The 20,535-nt window shown below is 37.0% G+C and overlaps 1 protein-coding gene across 15 annotated transcripts in view; it reads right to left on the reverse strand.

The window, feature by feature from the left end:
- Positions 1-1,062: 1,062 nt before the first annotated feature.
- UNC80 (unc-80 homolog, NALCN channel complex subunit) overlaps positions 1,063-20,535 on the reverse strand; it is a 222,378-nt gene continuing 202,905 nt past the window's right edge. For 13 of the 15 annotated variants that reach the window (XM_043445612.1, XM_043445611.1, XM_043445610.1 and 10 more), the window contains 6 exons: positions 17,733-17,871; positions 15,182-15,238; positions 8,548-8,629; positions 7,492-7,603; positions 6,247-6,446; positions 1,063-4,962 (listed from right to left, as the gene is read on the reverse strand). In XM_043445612.1, the coding sequence (XP_043301547.1) occupies positions 4,696-4,962; positions 6,247-6,446; positions 7,492-7,603; positions 8,548-8,629; positions 15,182-15,238; positions 17,733-17,871 (857 nt within the window). In that variant the 3' untranslated portion in view covers positions 1,063-4,695. The remainder of the gene's footprint in view (positions 4,963-6,246; positions 6,447-7,491; positions 7,604-8,547; positions 8,630-15,181; positions 15,239-17,732; positions 17,872-20,535) is intronic. The other 2 variants (XM_043445616.1, XM_043445623.1) reach the window with 1 other exon arrangement.

Raw genomic sequence — 20,535 nt, forward strand, 5'->3', positions numbered from 1 at the left:
TTAGCCTGAAGCCTCAACCACCAGATCAGTTGGAACCTAAGGAATGATGCTGTTGACCTTTTCTGACCCTGATGTCTTTAATCACTAAATCAGGGACTGTCCACCCACCAAGCCCCTTCCTGAATACACATGTACTCTTAGCTTAAAACTTAACAGCGTCCCTCCCCCCCAAACCAAAAGAGGAAAAACATAATACCCACTTTCCCTGTTGGGGAGACGCTACTTTGGGAAAGATTCTCACTGTTCTTTATTGCTGCAAGCAATATATCCTTCCTTCTCGAATCTTTGGCTTGGTTGTGTCTTTTGGCTTGATTCCCACAAAGAGAGGAACATAGTTTTTGCAGTAACAAATTCACATGGAAAAAAAAAAAGAAAGTTTAGTAAGAGCATTACTTTGAGTTTAAGGATAAGGCACTTTGTATAAAAGACAGAACTGTGATGGTAAACTTGGATCCCATGGTGATTCTGGCCACATTCAGAGAATAATCTGGCCCTTAACATTCCTCTTGGGAAATCTACCAGTCCTTCCAAATGATCACACTTGAGCAGAGAAGTCCTACTGGGAAATTTGTCTCCCAATGTGCGCATTCTCCTTAATTTTGAAAGTTAGGATTGGAAAGCATGAGTAGAATGGAGTTCATTTGGAAAAGGGAGGAATTAGAGGTATTGAACTGAAAGGTGACTTCAGGCCAGACTATGAGGGTTGAGGAGGAATGTCAAGATGAACTCCAGGGATCCAAAACAAAGCACACCTCAGGGTCTAAAATGAACACTTTTCTGAATGAGTTAACCTAGTTCCTGTGTTGAAAGTGAAAGTGAAGTCGCTCAGTGGTGTCCGACTCTTTGCGACCCCACGGACTGTAGCCTACCAGGCTCCTCGGTCCATGGGATTTTCCAGGCAAGAATACTGGAGTGGGTTGCCATTTCCTTCTCCAGGGGATCTTCCTGACCAAGGGATCGAACCTGGGTCTCCGGCATTGTAAGCAGACGCTTTACCGTCTGAGCCACCAGGAAAGCCCTGTGCTGAAAAATGAGAAATGAAACTCAATCAGGCATCTTAAATATTTTTAGATTTATTTTATTATATGTGCATATTCAAACACAGAAGTCTTATCTTTCATAAATATCTTTCATAAACATTTCAATATTTATTCATATGCATTTTTTCCATGCTCTTTGGTCATTTCAGTATTCATAACAAACTTTATAGTCATCTGAGGGAAATCAGCTGTGTAGTCAATCTTTTGCTTTTACCTGTAAAATGGCTAATAAAGGATTTTCATCCTGCAGTCACAGTGACTTTTGAAAAATATGGAGGTACGTTGATCTGTAATCCTAAATGATCCAAAAACAACATAAGTAAATTTGTCTTAAGTTTTTCCAAATACATTCTGCCCTAACTTATTTTTATTCTCCTGAGTGTCAAACCAAACTTTGTTTCTGAAAAGGTGCAGTTAGGACCCATTGAAGTAAATGAGGAAGTGAGACTTCCTAGTCACTGCCAAGATAAGGCCATGGACTTGGAAGTGTGAGGTGACAGGGCAACAGCAAAACTCGGTGTGATAGCAGCAAATTACAGAGACTGTTAAAGTCTCTGCATAACGTGACGGAGGGCATTTAATTTTATATTGGACTGTCATTCTATTTATGACCTTTCCTTCCCTGTTGGTCCCAACATACAATCTGTTCCTGTTCAGATACTCTCAGAGCTGGACAGCAGAGTCGAGAATGTTTTCCATTGATTAAAGGGACAAATACTAAAGAAAAGTACTCTTGGTATTCTGCCCAGAGTACTCTTGGAGGCTTGGAATAGTAAACACATTACTTCCAGCCTATTCAACAAGCCCAAACCAGACCCCCAAATTCTACGGATTTTTCTCCCAGCATTGTTGTGCCCATTTATGCCTTTTGACACTATAGTTCTAAGTGCCTTGTCCCAATGCACTCAATAACTCAGTTTCATTTTTGCAAAAAAGAAGTAAAACTTAGCTAAAAGAATTACAGAAAGCAGCAAATACTGAAAAACGAAAGTTAAATGTTTTGTTGTATAAAATGGTGTATCCAGAATTTGAACTGCTTTAATTGAATCTGAGTAAATCTACACCCACTGTTGTGGAGGACACATGCTCATTCCAAGGTCTCTCAAAAGTTAATTTCAGAAGAGCAATCTCTTGGTTGAGTCCAACTTTTTTATACATGGGAAGTAGGTGTCTGTTTTCATTTTCCTCTGAACAAGATAAATATTATTAAGTATCATAGCTTAAGAAATGATCTAGTATTACCAATACTATATTTATCATATGTAATAATTAACTTTTAGTCATATACTCAATAACATTTTGAATTATAAAAAATTGTTACTTATCTTGATCTTTTTCTAATCTTCTCCAACTTTTTTTTTTAAATAATTACTCCTTCAAACTCCAGGGAACAGTATTCCTGAGAATACATCTTGTGACAATCTTATGCACATACATGTATTTTATCAATTACACACAGACATTTAACACATTACATTCAACACATTTAAGGGCACCTTAAATGGAACAGATGTATACATCTGTAAAATCTCCATAGTCCCAGTATGAAAACATTCCTATTCTATAAGGCCCTGTTTGTCAGAGTGGAGGCTTTTTTGCAAGGTACAACATTACTTAGCTTATTGGAAAAGTTTCCAACAGACTTCCATAACACTAGAGTGAAGGAATCAGGCTAAAAGGCAGACAGGTCAGCATAGTCATGTTCAACACAGTCTATTACTTTTTAAATATATATAAAGGTATATAGGATTCTGGTCAGATATTTAACAATCTTCTTCGACCCTTTTACTTTTTAAATACTTGATACAATTATACACAGAGAATTTGAGTCAAGCATCAAGGAACTGGAACAAAACACGCACATATAGGAGACTCATATAGCCCAGACATTTGTAATTACCAAACATAAGGCCTCTAACACTAAGGGAGCAGCATAATTTTAAGCAGATGAAATATATCAGCTTAGCAAGAATCATAAAACCACCTCTTTATGTGTATTTCTGCATTTGAGAACTCAGCATTAAGCATAAATGTCCTGAAAATATTGTAAAACATAGGTCATTTACCACCTCTGTTTTCTGAATGTTTAGATTTGAAATGTTTAGTTTTGTCCTTTAACTCACAGATATCTTTCATTCTATTAGTGAATGAGACCAAAACCCCAAATTATATTGGAAAATATAAATCACAATAAAAAACAATGCCTCTTTAAGAAGCAATGCTGACAGAAAAATAATTTTCTTTGTGATTTGGGTGGGTTTAACAGGTCTCCTTTATATATACATATGCATTTCATAACCATAGTCAAAGTTTAAGTGTACAGAATGGGTTCTAAATTCATTGCCATGTAATTGTAGTCTAAACTGTAGCCTGAGTGCTAGAAAACACATACACAAACCCACCACCATACCAATTTAGGTATGTATGTGAGCTTTTATAAGCTTAGAAGTTATGTAACAATTTTCTAATATAAACTGTTAAAGTTTTGAAATTTAATCTTGAATTGTAAGATGCCAAGTCCTACTATAGGATTAATAACACACTAAATATGGCCTCATGAGCCTCCTAAGTTTTATTCTTTTCTTGAAGTAACTGAACTTCAAGTTAAAGTAAAATACACAAGCTGACTGTGTCTATAAAGAAATTGCACACTTTATATTTTTTCTTCATAAGCTTAACATCTAAAGGATCATATAAATTTGTTAACATTGAGAAAAGCTATTTCATTGAACCAATTCTAATAACACTAATCTTAATATCTGAAAATATGCCCTTAAGGGCAGGCACAGGACACTATAAGGGAAAATAATTAAATTTCCCGATATTTTCCAATGTTGGCATTGATGTCGTCAGGGCTAAAAGTAAGAATACCATCTCTTTCTAGCTGTTATATTTAATTTTTATCATATTATAGGCTATTTATGTCTTCTTAATTTAGAATTATGTCTGATAATTTCTAGAATATTCTCTGTGTTGATTATGAAATGGAATGATCTGATGGCATTAGCATTTTGATTTACAATATGTAATGAAAATGACAGTTAAAAAATAAATTGAAAAGTTCACAGTTCTAAAAATAGTATTTTTTCCTCTTCTAAATGGGTATATTTTTGATCCAAAAAAAAAAAATGGCTGCAAGCTTATTTGCTATTAATATTTAGTTTCCCCAAACTAATATTTTCCTCTTGATTATTTTTTATGTAAATTGCTACTTGTATAGCCACCTGATTTAATGTTTTTGAAATTAGAAAAATAAACATTTGCATGAGATGTATTATGTAACCTCAAAAAATTACATTAGTTTTTTAGAATACATTACTTCTTAATATTCCTAGGTAAGCAGCTCTGTAATATTATACATTTTTAATTGCTCAAGGCTTCTTGAATCATAAACAATGTGCAGTGAAATGGCTCTGTCCCTTTACTCCTCCCTGGATTTCATGGTCTTTACACAACCAAACCATCTTAGCCATTACTTTTTTAAAGATGTTCATGAAACAACATGCACATTGGCAGAAAAATCTACTGGGATTTGTGCTACCCATTGGGTGTAAAGTGCTGTGTTTTCATATATTCCAAGTGAACGTTTTCAACTTTCAGCAAACTGATCCCTTCCACATCTTGTCTACACCTACAACACTTAAAAGGTACAGAACTAAACATGAGACTCATCTAGGTCTACATCTGTTTCCCCCCGCTCCGTGGGAGTAAAAGGGAACTGGCTCGCCAGCAGGGGGTTCTCCATGCCGTTTTCCTCACTGATATGAAGAACAGTGTCTCCGTGCTGTAGGAGGATGGATGTCTCAAGGCCCGCGAAGTCATCAGGGTCTGAGAGCTGCGTAGACAGGGGGCTGTGTGCCGTAGCACCTGGTACTTCTGTGTCCTCCTTCCTTCCTCCTTCTTCAGCTGGCGGGATCTCACCCTATGACCAAAAGGATCGTCACATTGAGAGGTAGGATGGATACCAGGAAAGAGGATCAAAAAATACTGTTGTCCAGCTGTGACTGGAAAGGAATCGCAAGGCTGGACCTAGTTTTTTAGCCTTTGGCATATGCGAGATTTTATATAGGCCCTTTCAACTTTCTAAGTCTCAGTTTTCTAACCTGTTGCATGAGCCTCATTTTTTGCCCTGCTCACCTTGTAGACTGTGAGGGTAAATGAGATAAAGGTATTACAATGATTTTAACCATTAAAGACTTTAAAAATGTATATAGTATATTGCCCCTTAGCTTTCTTTAAATACCACATGAGAAGAACCTGGGATTAAAACAACAAGAAAAATATCTAAACAGCAACAAAAAAAGATCAAAACAAAAGTTCCTCTCAGAAGATTCTATATTTAAAGGGCTTCCTTGGTGGCTCAGATGGTAAAGAATCCACCTTCATTGTAGGAGACGCAAGAGACGCGAGTTTGATCCCTGGGTTGGGAAGCTCCCCTAGAGAAGGCAATGGATACCCATTCCAGAATTCTTGCCTGAGAAATCCCATGGACAGAGGAACCCGGCAGCCAGTCCAGAGGGGTCGCAAAGAGTAGGACATGACTGAGTGATTAAGTATGTATTTAAAGATGTATTCATCTAAATTGGTAACTTTATTTTTTTGAATTGAACTGTCAGCCATGTATAGTATACTGGTTTTCAATGATAATTTTATTTTTTAAAATTTTATTTACATATTTACTTATTTATTTTTAACTGTGCTAGGTGTTGCTGCACATGGGTTTTCCTTAATTGTGGCTAGTGGGGCCTACTCTTTCACTGAGATACGCTGGATTTTCACTGCGGTGGTTTCTCCACTATGCAGCGCGGGCTCTAGGGCATGGGCTCAGTAGTTGTGGCACACAGGCTTAGATGCTCCGTGGCATGTGGTATCTTCCCGGACCAAGGATTGAACCTGTGTCCCCTGCATTGGCAGGCAGATTCTTAACCAATGGACCTCCAGGGAAACCCTCAGTGGTCATTTAATTATGAAATATTTCTTAGTTTTTTCATAACAAAGAGTATAAAGACTTCTATTATTCCTTCTCAAGTAGATATACTCTTGGCCATACTTTTCAATTGATTTTTTTTTTTCATAATGATAGGACCAGTGTCTGACGAAACATTACTGACTCAGGCTCAAATGATATGGATGACTTTTACATATCACCATTCCTAGACAGACATATGCGAAGAGCAAAACTTGCCTGTTTCTCCAGGGCCCTCACCTGCTTGGGAGACAGGCTGTGAAGATCAGCAACAACAATGGCGGGGGAAGACGTGAGCACTGGCTTGTCCATTCCTTCCGGCTTCCTGGATGGGGCTGGGCTGCAGCCCTGTGGCTGGCCTGTGGCAGGAAGTGTGTCTGTTGGGGCACCTGCTGGCTCTGGCTGAGCCTCGATGAAGGTCACAGATCGCTTTTGGTCCGCTGTAGGTGGGAAATAGAGCAGTAAATCGGAATAGGAGGATAGTAAGTTGGCTTAATAGTTAGCCTTAACCAGTGTCTCCTGACTTTCTTAGTAAAGACATTGCTGGTTTACCAATAAATGAGAGCACATTAGGCCATTAGGTACATGTTTTGATTTTACCTTCTTAGGGGCTTTCCTCATAGCTCAGCCGGTAAAGAATCTGCCTGCAGTGCAGGAGACCCAGGTTCAATCCCTGGGTCAGGAAGATCCCCTGGAGAAGGAAATGGCTACCCACTCCAATATTCTTGCCTGGAAAATCCCATGGATGGAGGAGCCTGGTGGGCTGCAGTTCGTGGGGTCCCAAAGAGTTGGGCATGACTAAGCAACTAACCCTTCACTTCACTTCTTACAAACAGTAGCACATGGGTAGAAAAATCATTTTTACATTAAACAGCCTTTTTGCATAAATTGTTTTTCCATAAAAACAAGATCAGTACAGAGCATTAAGTGAACTGGGTCATCGCTCATAACAACTGCCAACAGGAATTAAAAGTTCCTATTACTCATCATTCCCTCGTCTTTGGTAAGACATATAACAAACCCAGTTCCTGGCTTGGGTAAATAAAACACAACCTTCTATCATCAAATTTCATAGTATTTGTGGTTCAACTTGGACTTCCCGGACCAGGGATTAAACTTATGTCCCCTGCATTTGGCAGGCAGATTCTTAACCATGGAACCTCAGGGAAGCCCTCAATAGTAATTTTAATTATTAAGTATTTCTTAGTTTTTTCATAGCAAAGAGTATAAAGACTTTTGTAAAGACAATTCCCAAAGACAAGGGAATTATTCATTTACCTAGGTGCATGACGAGAGAGATGGGATTGAGGAAGATGAGGGGGAAAAAAGGCACTCAAGTTTCCTGGGAAACTTCTTCCCTTTTCCTAGTGGCTTCCAAAGGTGTGTTTACTGCATGACTCTCAGTCTCTGAAGGCCTTCCCTGCTGTGTGGCAGGGCAGTGGGCCGTGTGTCAATGTCTACCCAGAGGGACACAGGAGGCCTCACCGGATGGCTTTGTCTTAGGTTGAATGCTCCTGCGGGTGGTTGACAGCCGAGCCCCATGGCGGTTTCTGGGTTCAGTCTGAGTCTTCTGACGTGATAGTAGAGGACGCCTTAGCTAAAGGGAATAGGCAGAAGAAAAAGCTAGCAGGAAGGATCTAACTGCTGGGAGGAAAGACTGAATTCAGAGGTTCTATGGTTTGTTCTCTTCTTTGAGGGTCTCTGCGGAGTCTTATGATTGTTCCTTACATTCTTAGCCAATAAAATAAACTTCTTCCTGCATACTTAAACACAAGTACTTATATAATTCTGGCATCCCCTTTAACCAATCCTATATTCTATCTTACGATTATTACCCCTTAATATAGCTTAAGAACATTAATAGAAATTAAAATAGTCATAGTAAGAATTTCAGGATATAAAACTAGCAGTGATTGCTTACCAGTCAGCCTTTGCTCACCCAAAAGCTGTAGCTGAATATGTTCTAACTTTGAAGGAAAGACTGATGAAAAACACCCTAGATTCTGCGAAAATGTCCAGCCTCCAAATCAGTGCGGGGATGTTCCCATCAAAGCCACAGCACAAAGCCTCATTTAGATTTTTATTTAGATGGTAACATAAAGGAAACCTACCCCACCAAAGGGAATTTTTAAGGATAATCTTTACTTCAATTTCAGTTTTAAATAGAATCATTAATCTTGAAATGAGGAAGAAAGGATGACTGTCTCTGCCTCTCTACAGAAAGAGGCCTGCAATGAACTTAATAACAAATCTTCCATGGTCAGTAGTTTGACTGGCCATGGTTTCTGGATAGGGAGCAAATAAAAATATAAGCCCACCTATTTCACCAAGAGACCAGGTTTGCTAATAAGATGCAGAGTGAAAAACAGAAGCCCCAGACTCTCCACTTTGCCCAAGCACTCACCATGTTTTAAAGTTGCTCTGTATTGCTTATTTCAGGTGGGGAATAAATATTTCAGGTAAGAGTCTTAATATACATTAAAAATTGACTAGGGCTTCCCTTTCACCGGATGCCTCCCCTGCCCCGTCAGGGCTACTTACCTGCCGCAGGCCCCTCTTCCTCCCCAGTGGCGGCTGAATGAGAAGGTTCTGTTGGCCAGGCTCACTCTGCACACTTGCCACCCTGTCAAGAGCGTCACCAGTGTCAGCGTGCCCGGAGCAGGCACATGAGACCATCCTCTGGTGGGTGTTAGTCAAAATCACTTACAGGAAACAGTCACTTCAAAGATACCATTATCTTTGAAGGAGGGCTAGGAAAGGACCCCTGGGATGGGAATTTCCACAGGTTTGGGAAGGAGGACACGAGGCCTTGTAGCCCCAAGCTGCCAAAATTGAGATTCTGTTTTCAATCACTGATGCCGGTCTGTCATTCAGCAAAACATCGATTCGATCACACCCCTGGTTTGGAAGCCACCAAAAGGTTTAACATGTCATATGCTAATCTCAATTTTTTTTTTTTTCAAGGGTAAGGAGAAAGGTGATGACGAACAAACACAAACAACTCTATCACATGGATGGGAACACCTTTTAAAATATTTCAGTTTACATGAAAATAAGATGGACAAATATCAAACACATCAGACACAGAATCCATTTGGGTGAAGGGTCACATTCAACACATGTTTGCAGCCTGAAGTCTCTGTGACTGAGTAAATAGTCACATAGGTAGACAATGAAAATGTCTTTAAAAATGATTTTAGATTTATAAGGCTGGCAAAGTAATTAAGCTATCATTACAGCTTAGTAGCTTAATTAATATCGAATAGCTGCACCCAAATATAGCACACAATTTGTAAAAGTAACAACCTGCTCCTCCCAAATTTACTGTGTATGTGTGTCTTTTATATGCAAAAATGGCTACCCGCAATGGTCCCTATTTTAGTATTGGGTGAAGCTGAAAACACTGTCATGGACCCATGATCTTTTTTCATTCTGCATGCATGTATAATAGGGATTTATAATGGGAGTGGAGGTGAAAAAAAGAAATATATTGTGCCCCAGAGAACATTGTAATCCTGTGGATGATGCCAATGTGATTAATTAATTTCGGCTTTGCCTTTGCGAAAGGAGAGTCATCTACAAATAGTTTTTACAGTAAAATATTCCACAGAGGAATGTAGTGTCAGCAACTGTCCATGAAAAGGAAAAGACTGTATGCATTCATTGCCATTTAAAAAAAAAATGAGCTCCCTGCAGTTGTAGGGAGAGAAGTTGATGGCAAGATGGACAATCAGACATTTCCCCTATAATTAATCATTACATGGTTGACACAGTCACGTGTCATTTTTTAAAAGTCTTACTCATATTTCCACTAGAAGAAAAATTAATGATTCCCAAATGGAGTTTACCATAGTTTTTCTGAAATAAGGAAGTAATTATATCATAATTAGGCCATTTGGGATACATGAAATTCCATAAAGAGTTTTTAAAACAGGTGTTTCTTTAGACTTTCTTATTCTCCTGAATATCAAGTTCAAAAAGATCAATGTACATTGTTTTTATACATATATAACCTTGTACCATAAATGACCTTTCTATGTAGATGGAAAATTACCTCAAAGGAACAATGCAGTAAATCCTGATAAGCAATACAGACTAAGTTGCTGGCATGTTTGAAATGACATCTCCTTATTAATTATACATTTTAATATGTGTCTTAAACTGGAAAGAGTGAGTATTCAATTACCATATGCACAAAAGTAGAAACAAGTTTTTCCCAAAGACCAAGCAAAGCTTTCACTGGAATGGATTCTTCATTGACATCTAAATGTTACCTCAGTTCCCTTGGCCATAAAGGGAGGTTAATACTTACCATCTACCTCCCATTAAGGTAGAGAAGAGAAGTTAGTCAATGTAAAATGATTTGAACATGAAAAGTGATGCAACATAGTATGCTTCATTGTTTTACATCTGTAATGAGTTTATTGCTTCTAGAACACCAGAAGGAAGTAGGTAATAAAAAGTCTTAAAAATAATTGGGTAGAGAAAATGAAATAGAGGCAGTCCGCTTGTTTCACTTTTATTCAGTAATCTGAGATTGTGAGAAAAAAAATGGTGCAAGAAAAGAAATACATGTCACTCAGGGAGTGTTAAATGCCAAAACGTAATGGTAATTTCACGATGATTATTCCAAGGAAGAATCAAAAGCATCAAAATTTTCTCTATGGATAGAGAGGTTTAATCTAAGAAATGGATCAGGTTTATAGATTTAGTATTTAGTTGCTTTATAAAAATGATACAGTTAGTGTTTCATGGAATGCACATATCAATGATTAAATTATAGAACATTCCCTTGGAAATACAGCTCAGCTAATATATTCTCCCTAAAAATATGATGCTAACATGTTTATATTTGGAACATCAAAGTCTGGCTTAACTGTGTGCAGAGGATACATTAGTAATAAACAACCAGAGAAATTAATAATAGAAGTAATGCACACAGAAGTAATTTTGGGTCTATATCAAATTGGAGTTGCACGTAAAATGTGGTTTCAGTTTTGTTCTCCCCATGTCATGTAATATTTCTGTCATGTGCAGGATTTGTGATATGTGACTGTCCAGTGTGCAATGTAACACCAGCCAGAAGACCATGGTGTCTGCCCTAAGCACTTCTCTAGAGAAAACTGATTCCCTAAAAATTTTAATCTTGGGAATGAGAAATGGCTGATTTCCACTGTTTTGTCAAATAAAAAGGTAAAACCATAAGTATAAAAGCAAACAAAACTTTCTAAATTGAAGTTAAATCATCCTTGGTATTTCTGAGTCACTAAGCAATATTACTCTGGCAAACAATCTGGATTTTAGAGAAGTAAATATGGTTCTTGGCAGAACTGGTATGAGTCAACTGTCTACAAAAACCAAAGACCTTACTCAAAATGCAAGAAAGTAATTTATAAGCTAGAAAAATTTAGACAATGTTAGAAGACAATTCTGGCACAAATGACTTCTTTTCTCTCATTTCAGCATGAAGACTTGGAGTGTATAAATATGTTGTTTAGTTGCTAAGTCGTGTCCGACTCTTTTGCATTGCAGATGGATTCTTTACACCTGAGCCACCGGGGAAGCGCCATATACAATTAATATGTATGCATATCCTAATGAAATACATATCTAATGGTATTTCTTAAAGGATAGGGAAACAAAAGGCCATTCAGTAATGCAATAAAAATTTCTGTCACTCATCTCAAAGTACAAAAAAAAAGTGTATTTCAACACAGAAATAGAATTCAAAATAAAAGTTTAAAGTAAAAATACTGGGTGAAATTAGTATATAGGAAATGAATTTGTATTTTCATTGCTTTTATCTATACTTTTAGTTTTAATTTTATTATGGTTAGAGAAATCTGGAGGCGGAACAAAAGGCACACAGCATAGCCATTTTCACTGGGTGATTGCCTTGTGCTGAGGAATGCATGAGGCCAGTACAGACAGAACCATAAAGCATTTATAGGAAACAGGGACATAAACAGTAGACAAAATCCTACTCTTCCCTTTCCCAGTAAAAGATTAGTGTTTAAAGTTTACTTAGCCTCCACAACATCCAAGAAAATGTATTTTAAATGCCACAGCATTTAGAGATTAGAGACTGGAATTCAGACAAAAAAGGGAAGGATCTGGATCTTAGTTCTCCTGTAAGAACTGATTTAACACCGGGAAAGTACACTTCTCTGTGTATCACAACAGATAAACAGATATTTTTTTAGTTATTAATTCTCAACTCCATAACAAGGTTGTTTTAATCTTTTCTATTTGGGTGTATTTGCCAAATTTTCATAGTTTAGAAATGTGGATGATCATGAGATGGATAGATTATTTTTATTTTGTTTCATGCAGACTATCTATCTTGTTCAAGCTTGAGTCACATTCTTATTTTCCACTGTGATTAAAATTACCCTTACAGAATCAAATAGCGTTGTAATCTCTTCTCTCTCTTTTATATTTTAAGCTAGAGTTGATTGTCAATTCCTTCCTTTCAAAATGTTCTAACATGTCCAAACAAAATTTAATTCTCAAGTATAAACTTCGAGGCTTAAGTGCTTAAATAACATTTTGCATGTTTATATTCTTCTGGAGAGAGAAATATGGCCCATGGTGTGTGTATTTGGGGGTGGGCACAGGGAGGGAAGATCTACAATGAAGTTTCTGTATTTCTAAGAGCAAAACTCTTAAAGAAGAGAATTCTTCCATGATATACATACTACTGCAATTTATTAGTTCCAAAAGAAAAAAAAAATTCACCATAGCATAGTGATTCTTACAGACTTATACATCTTCCTATGAATCTTTATAAGAAACCAGTTAGCACACATTAAAAAAAAAATCCTGGAAGAAATTTTCTAAAGGTCTGCAAAATTTTTATTGGTTTCCATCTATTTATCAGGTTATACTATTATCCTGGAGACTTCCTCATTTAGGCCTCGGACCAACTTGCCCATGTTGCCTAAAACAAGTGTTCTTTCAAAAGCAAATCCCCAGAAAGTTTATCAAAATGTGGGGTTGGGGTGAGCAGCAGGGTCTATTACTTTCTGTTAGGGATGTTCCTGATATTCTTTAAGCTTTAAGTCAGGTTTTCCTTAGTTGAGGGCTCAGGTGTGTGCTAAATGTAATTTACATAGTTAATATCTTACTGCTTCTTTAGAACCTTAAGGATCTGCACCATAAAGAAGTTTCATGCCAAAAATAAGAAAGCCTGGAAACCAAACATAAAAAGTATATATCCTATTTTATAAACCCACCTCTTAGTAATGCCAAAAGTTCCTCTCCTCCAAAGAGAACTTGATGACATGATAGCGTTTGAGAGAGATGATTTGCAGTGTATGGCAAAGGTGGATGTGCTACGGCTGTCAGAAGGCCTCTGCACTTGTGGAACTTTTTCGAATCCAAAGTGAGTGTTTCATTTTCTGGTTTCTTAATGATCACTAATGAATCAGGGTGAGTGGCATCCAGAACTCAAACACACCAATTACGGGAACAACAGATCAACAAAAGTTGATCCAAAACAGTCATCAAAGAACTCACATGATTGACTAACTCATCTATAGATAAAACCTATAACATTGGCTCTGAACCACCCTCAGATAGCAAGAACTCGGGGTTTATTCCAACCTACACTGGACCAAAGGCAGACTGGATTGGTTTAGACAACTCCAGATTAGTCCATTTGAACCCTAAGCCTGACAAAGAGGGCCAAGTCCTTGGGAGAATTTATAAAAATTAACTCAAACTCTTGTCTTCTCTCACCAACCCCAGACTAGTATTTTATTCAGTAAGAATAGAATTTGGCCTAGTTAGAAAAGATCTGGGACAAAATCTGATTTAATACTTTCTACTGTCCGTAGGACATTGAAATCATCTTCCTAGCTAGATTCTCCTGTCTTGTATGTAATATTAAGCATTAAACAAATAAATGCTTTGAAACCAGTGGTCATGGTGCTAGGCTTGGTTCAGAGCTCTTCCAATACTGTGAACAATGAAAGAAACCAGCTTGAGGACTACTCTGTTCTTCCCTGTCCTTGAAGTTCTCAATAACGGAATTAAGCCTGCACTCTTCAGCACCTCCACATTTACCACCAATAAGAGACTGATCTATCCAGGCAGGGGCTTGCAAACACAAATGAATGCCATGAATTATGGGGCCAGTAAAAAAACAAAACAAAAAGATACACCTGATGATGCAATAAATTTCCCATTTTCAGTTGTGAAAGAAAATGTGAAATCTGAACAAGATGCAAAAAATTAAAAAAGGACAGCCTTTCACAGGAACGGCCTCTCAACATTTCCTCATCTTTGTGACACAGCAATAAACACGGAGCACTCACTATATAATGCAAACCTGAAAGGGAATATTTTCTCTTGAGATGAAACAAAGGCACTCTTAGCATGAACAAGAAGCATTACCCCTATGAGGATTAGTTGAGAGGTGTGAATCAACAGCACAAGATTAGGAATGTTTGACGTGGTTTATCTGAGTGTTAAAGGTGCAGGCCCCCTTTCTGAAGCTTTAAACCAATAGCCAAACCATTATATCGTTCACATCATGAGAAGTCTCTTACCAAGAAATGTTTGTATCTGATATTTCATGGCAAACTGGGAGTCATCTTAGCACTGGGACAGACAGTCTTTATATAAACATGGTTTGAACAAGCTATCATAACAGCCTGTCACATTGCATGCACCAAAGAGAGGGAATTATATAAATCATATTGACATTGGTATTATTATAGCATCACTGTTTTCTTATCACCCATGGTATTGGCTGGAAGACTTGTCTAGATTGGGGCTTCCTAATGATGGGGAGTTGTATTAAAAGGCTTTTGAAAAAAAAATTCTTAAAGACTATCAGCATGGGAGGGAATGTTTAGCTGGGATAAATTTAACATTTTGTATATCAAACTCTTGAGATGGTCCATGGGATAAACCCCTAGAAGAACTCCAGGGATTTTTTTTTTTAAGTAAACTTTTTAGGCCATTTGTGATGGAGCTCTGAAGCTGAAAAATGAAAGAGGCTACACCTTTGACTTCCAGGCTCGTGTGTTTATGAGCAACAAAGGGCAAGGAATGGAAATCGATATCAAGACGGGGCGAGAGGAGACAGAGAGACAGAGAGACGGAGGAGACAGGGAACAGCTCATTTCCCAGCACAGACACCAATACACAGGTAGCATTGACACTGTACCTAGAGAGGCTGCCCTCGGCGGCCAGGCCCTGGGAGTCATCGAGGACATTAGGTTCACTGCAGGAGGGGTAGGGAGATGAAGCATTTAGGGAAAGAAAATGCAAAGAAATAAAAGTAAAAGAAAGAAAAAAAAAGGCATGCACTCTTCTGCTTCCAAGAACCAAAAATAAATAAATAAATTTAACAGAACAAGGAAGGAAAAGGAGACAGTCAACCATTTCACCTTGTGCTGGGTTGGTCAAGACATAGGACTCAAGGCAATGGGGAGCAGGGGCCTTTGGGTGGATATGACTCTTAGAGGAGTGATCTATTTACTGGTCGGGAGTTGGGACTTGTGATAAGCTCCGAATGGACACAGGAGCTCTGGAACACACTGTGGAATGAGTCTGTAGAAGATGAAACTATCATTCCTTTGATAACCATTTGGCTGGGTGGCTATGACTTTTCACCTGTCTTGTTCTATAATGTTTCATTGACCAGAATCCTGCTTCTTTCTTGTGAGTTGTGACCCGATCACACAGAAACCTCTTACCATGAACTGTCACAACCCAACTCTTGGAGCTGATGCCATTAAGAAAAGCAAAGAAAGAACCCGATTGCACCTGCTAATTTTGCAGTGAAAAAGGAAGTGAAGGTATAGAAGGAAGACAATCCTGGTATATTCACATGGAACTTGCATTCACCTCCTCACTCCATCCTCTAGTGACTGAATTGTAAATGCCAAAAGAAAAAATCTGTCAGCTTGGTGAAAGAATAGTTAAATAGCTTATTGATTTATTTGGGTGCCGCTGATTTATTGGGGTGATTTGGGGATTTGTGAACAGAAACTACGTCATACATATTTCAGTGACTGGCTCTGAGCTAAGTGTCCACGTGGCACTCAATAAGTAGTTGTTAAAATGGATGGAATTAAACTCTTTAGGAAAGTGGAGTGCCTTCCCCTAGAGAACTGCTGTTCACCTATACTGTAAAAATAGCATCCATCCTCAGAAAGAGGCTTTCTAACAGAGAGAGACATCATTACCTTTGCTAGCCCTCCCAAGCATGACTCAAGACCAAAGGGTTTAGCTATATTATTTTTCTGGATTTCTGGTCTATCCATAATAGAACAAATTTTCTCCCCAGAAATGAGATAACTCCTTAATGGATATGTACAAAGGGAGTTGATGGCCTGGTTATGTCATGTAAATAACCAAAAAGAATCTCTACTTAAAATTCCCTAATTTAAATAAAAACTTTTACATAGACTAATAGTTTTTGTTTATTCTCAATAAAGTTTGCATATTTCTAGAAATTAAAAATAAATCACTATGTACCAGTATTAACCGCTTGTATGACTTTACATCTTTTTTGGCTATTTTATAATTTGGCTCTCTTTTTTGGTATATTTTATTTATAAGACTTCCTTATCAAAGATAAATTATCAGTAAGTAAAGCAGTACCTTACAATCTTACAATGATAATAATACTTTTATATTACCAATTTTTATAACTCCATAGTATATAACTAATGCTTTCTTTACAAGTATGTAATTTAGTTATTAATATTTTATCATTTCCCCCATTTTTAAAATATTCTGAACTATTTGGCTATATTTCACAAATTTTACTTCATCTGTACAGTTCAGGAATGATTTGCTAAAGGATTTAGGTACACAGTAATTATTTCTGCGTGTAAATTAAATTTATCTGAGCACAAGAATGTCTCCTGATTGTTCTTATTCTCCATGTATAAGTTATACCACAATAACTCCATAGGTAATAAGAATAAACAATAAACTAGATAAAAAAATAAGACTGATTCTTTGAAAGAATCCAGTTCCTGAAGTAAAAGTCCTGACTCTGAAATAGATAATGTTTTATTTCTTATGTCAGATCATTTTCTGTATTACCATATAAATGGTAAACTATGTATATAAAGTTTCAAATCTATATTCTTAGAGGTTAGAGAGCACCAAAGAAAATGTTTTAAAGAGTCTAATTATGGAATCATAAAATTCTATAGGTAGAGAAGTTACCTTTAAAAACAGATTTTAGCTAACCTCTCATTTCACAGAGGAGAAAACTGTGGGCTCTTATTAAATGACCCGCCCAAGGTCACACATACTGGCTTAAGTCTTTTTTGCTTTGTTAAGCATCACTACCTCCAACTAAATACTGATGACATATCAGAAGTCTAAACTACCAAGTATATCAAGCCAGTCCCATACACTTGCCAGGTACCCATTATTAGCTTAGCTGATAATATATATGAAATACAAGAATGTCATCTGAAAGAAGACCATGAAAGAAGATCATATATCTATTTATAGAAAAATGTTAAGGAGAAACAATGCTTGGATCAGAAATTGAGATCCCCTTGACTTGCCTGACTTAGAAAATGCTACAAATTGTTGTGCAAACCCTTGTTGAAAATTTGTTTGAATGGTCTACTTGAAAAAAATGGATTGTTTGCTTCTCTTTAGGCCCTTTTTAGTGTAACAGGAGTGAGTTTTCAGAATTTATACCTTTGCCCCCAGATGTGGAGTGTGACATATCCAGGGCTGTTTACCTTTGGCTGGGTAACATGCCCACCTCAGCCTGAGGTGCAGACGTGCTGGAGATATGGCTGGAGAACCGCCTCCTTCCAATGGTGCTCAGGAGGTAAGCTTCTTGTTCACTTACCACACTGGGCATGCTGACAGAGTCATCTGAAAGCGCCAGAGGAGACAGTGTTAGGGAATTATGATGCTGACCAGCAAACCCAGACCAGCTTCGTACTTGGGTTCCATGCTTGACGAGAATACCACCTTGGGACAATATCTAAAGTTAAATTATCATTCATCCCTTTGTACAGAGTCAAAACTAAGGCCTTTGGGAGCTTATGAAACATTTTCACTGCTTTTACATAAGCAGAGACTTTAATAGCTAAGCCTTTAGTATCACTGAACGTTGTCATTTATGAGAATATGAACATTATGAGGACTTTGAGTTAAAGTGACTAGTTACTTCATTTGGTTGAGGGAAACAGCATCAATAACACATCATGAATGTATCCTTATCTTGAAAAAAAAAAATACCTTCTGCAGCTGAGTTTTTAATCTGCACAAACGGTGAAGGATAGTTCTTCACATCTACACATCTCCCACCCTCAAACAGCTTTCATAAAATAAACGTAAACTTCTTGTCCATTTCTACTAGCAGATTATTTGTAAAAATCAAGGGGCATTGGCAAATTAAAGATTTCAGAAAAGCTGGACTATAACATTTTAAACATTCCAGAAATAGTTCAGTAAGGGACGGTGTTATTGAACAAATCAAGCATGTTTGACTTTCAAACACTACGCTCAGGACATTTCATGATTTTTAGACTGCTGAGGGAAAGACTATTTCAGGTATTTTTTTTTCTGAAAAATATTTAAAAATCTATAAAGTTCAGAAATAAATGCTTGTTTTAACGTAATTTTAAAATTAGAAGCAGACACTTATTTTCTCCATAGAAACTGAAATTCATGTATTCAAATCCATATGAAAATTAACTTTAGTGTAGTATTTGTGACAAGATGACCTCATTGTAAGTGAGCTAATATTGTTTGTCATTGAACAAGAAACATATCTTGACTAACCTAGGATTTTGGTGAACTTTTACTACCACGTCATCTGACATCACTTATTTAAAATATCCTAAGTGGTCACATTTCTAGAGAAGTTTATTTCAAACCCAGAGATGAGTATATAAAGTCCTGAAATTTTTTAATTTGCTACATAACAACTGACTTGAAGTTGATTCTTGTTATAGAATGGTATTGCCTTTTTAGGTGTGTTCACAGAGTAGAGTATAATCAAACATGCCTTAAAAAACATGAAAAAATGTGATAGGGTAGATTGAGCTATTTCTACTAAGACCTTTCTGGGATTCCAGTAATTTTTCCCCCTCTTATTCAAACTCATATATTACTTAACACTTACCCCTTCAATATTTTTTTTGTGATTATATGCATTGCCTTCCATTCTTTTTTTAAAATCTTATTTATCTTATTGAAGTATAGTGATTTACAACGTTGTGTCATTCACTCTTTTGTTAGGTGTTCTTTATCAAAAAATGTCTGTTATCTCCTAGAAAACTCTAAGATTTTAGACAGCAGAGAATATATCCTTCTCATACTTCTTGTTCCTCCTCTTGTTCCTGCTAGGACTTAATACAGGTTTGATTGCTGAATGGAAAATTTGTTTAATTCAAAGGTGTTAACACTCTAGCTTTCATACTGTATTTCATAAATTAATATACACCCACATCATATTGTCACTGGGACAGTTGTGATTTTGCGAGCAGAAAGATTAGCACAAACTTGCATACATGTCAGTGTATTAATGTTGGCCTTTGGTCAGTGCTATCTCTGTTTATGTCTTCTGCACTAAACTTTTCTTCCCTACTTCCTTCCTACTGCCTTCGTCATCCTCTAATTCATAAGGTTACCTGCAAAATACATTTAGCTCTATTAAAGAGAGTTTGTTGTCATTTACTATCATTTAAAAAAATTTCTGGGAGAGACTATTTCAACCATTAAAGAAAAATAGATATTACTTTAAGTTCTGGACTATTGCTAGGACTTATAATGAATATGTGAACTGCTAATTCTTGTCTATCTCAATTTGTTTTTTTGGTCAAGATTTCAAGATTTCCCTAATTACAATTTTAGAATTATTTCCACGAGAAATGATTTAGAAACAAATATGTCTGGAAGTTAGGTACAGGACACTATGATTATCACTTTGTTATCTACTTAACCCTGAAACTAAATCTGGAAATATTACTGACACGTGCTTTGACAAAGTGGTTACTTCTTTCCCTCTCCTACACTTCCAACCATAGTAGGGTATTAAAGAACTTTCATTCATCTTAATTAATTAAAATTCTAACCTTGACGCTAATTTACTTCCGAGTGGGGCTCTTTGTTGTTGTTTGGTACAGAAGGGCTCTGAGTAAAGGTCTAGATTTTGTTTTCTTAAGGCATAGACTGCACACTTTACAGGTTATATCAGAGTATCTTTAAAACACAACTGGAAAATAATCGATACAATTAAACTACATTAAATGACAGTGGTATTTAATGAAACTTTTAAAAACTATTATGCATATTTCCCTAGTTTTGTAACACCTAATCTTTAGAAGCTCCTGGGCTGCCTCAGTGACTGGGGACACTTAAATTGGGTTGCATGCCCTCAAGACAGTCCGCTGGGTTTATGTTCTAGACAACATTGCCAACTATTTTTTTCTGAGTTGTGAGCATATGCTTTGCTCATTTTTCTCTGCAGTCAGGTCACGTGAGTGCTGTTTTTAAAAGAAACATTTTGGCTCTGCCACATGGCACATG

This window comes from Cervus canadensis, chromosome 24 (genome assembly GCF_019320065.1).
Source record: "Cervus canadensis isolate Bull #8, Minnesota chromosome 24, ASM1932006v1, whole genome shotgun sequence".
NCBI lineage: Eukaryota > Metazoa > Chordata > Mammalia > Artiodactyla > Cervidae > Cervus > Cervus canadensis.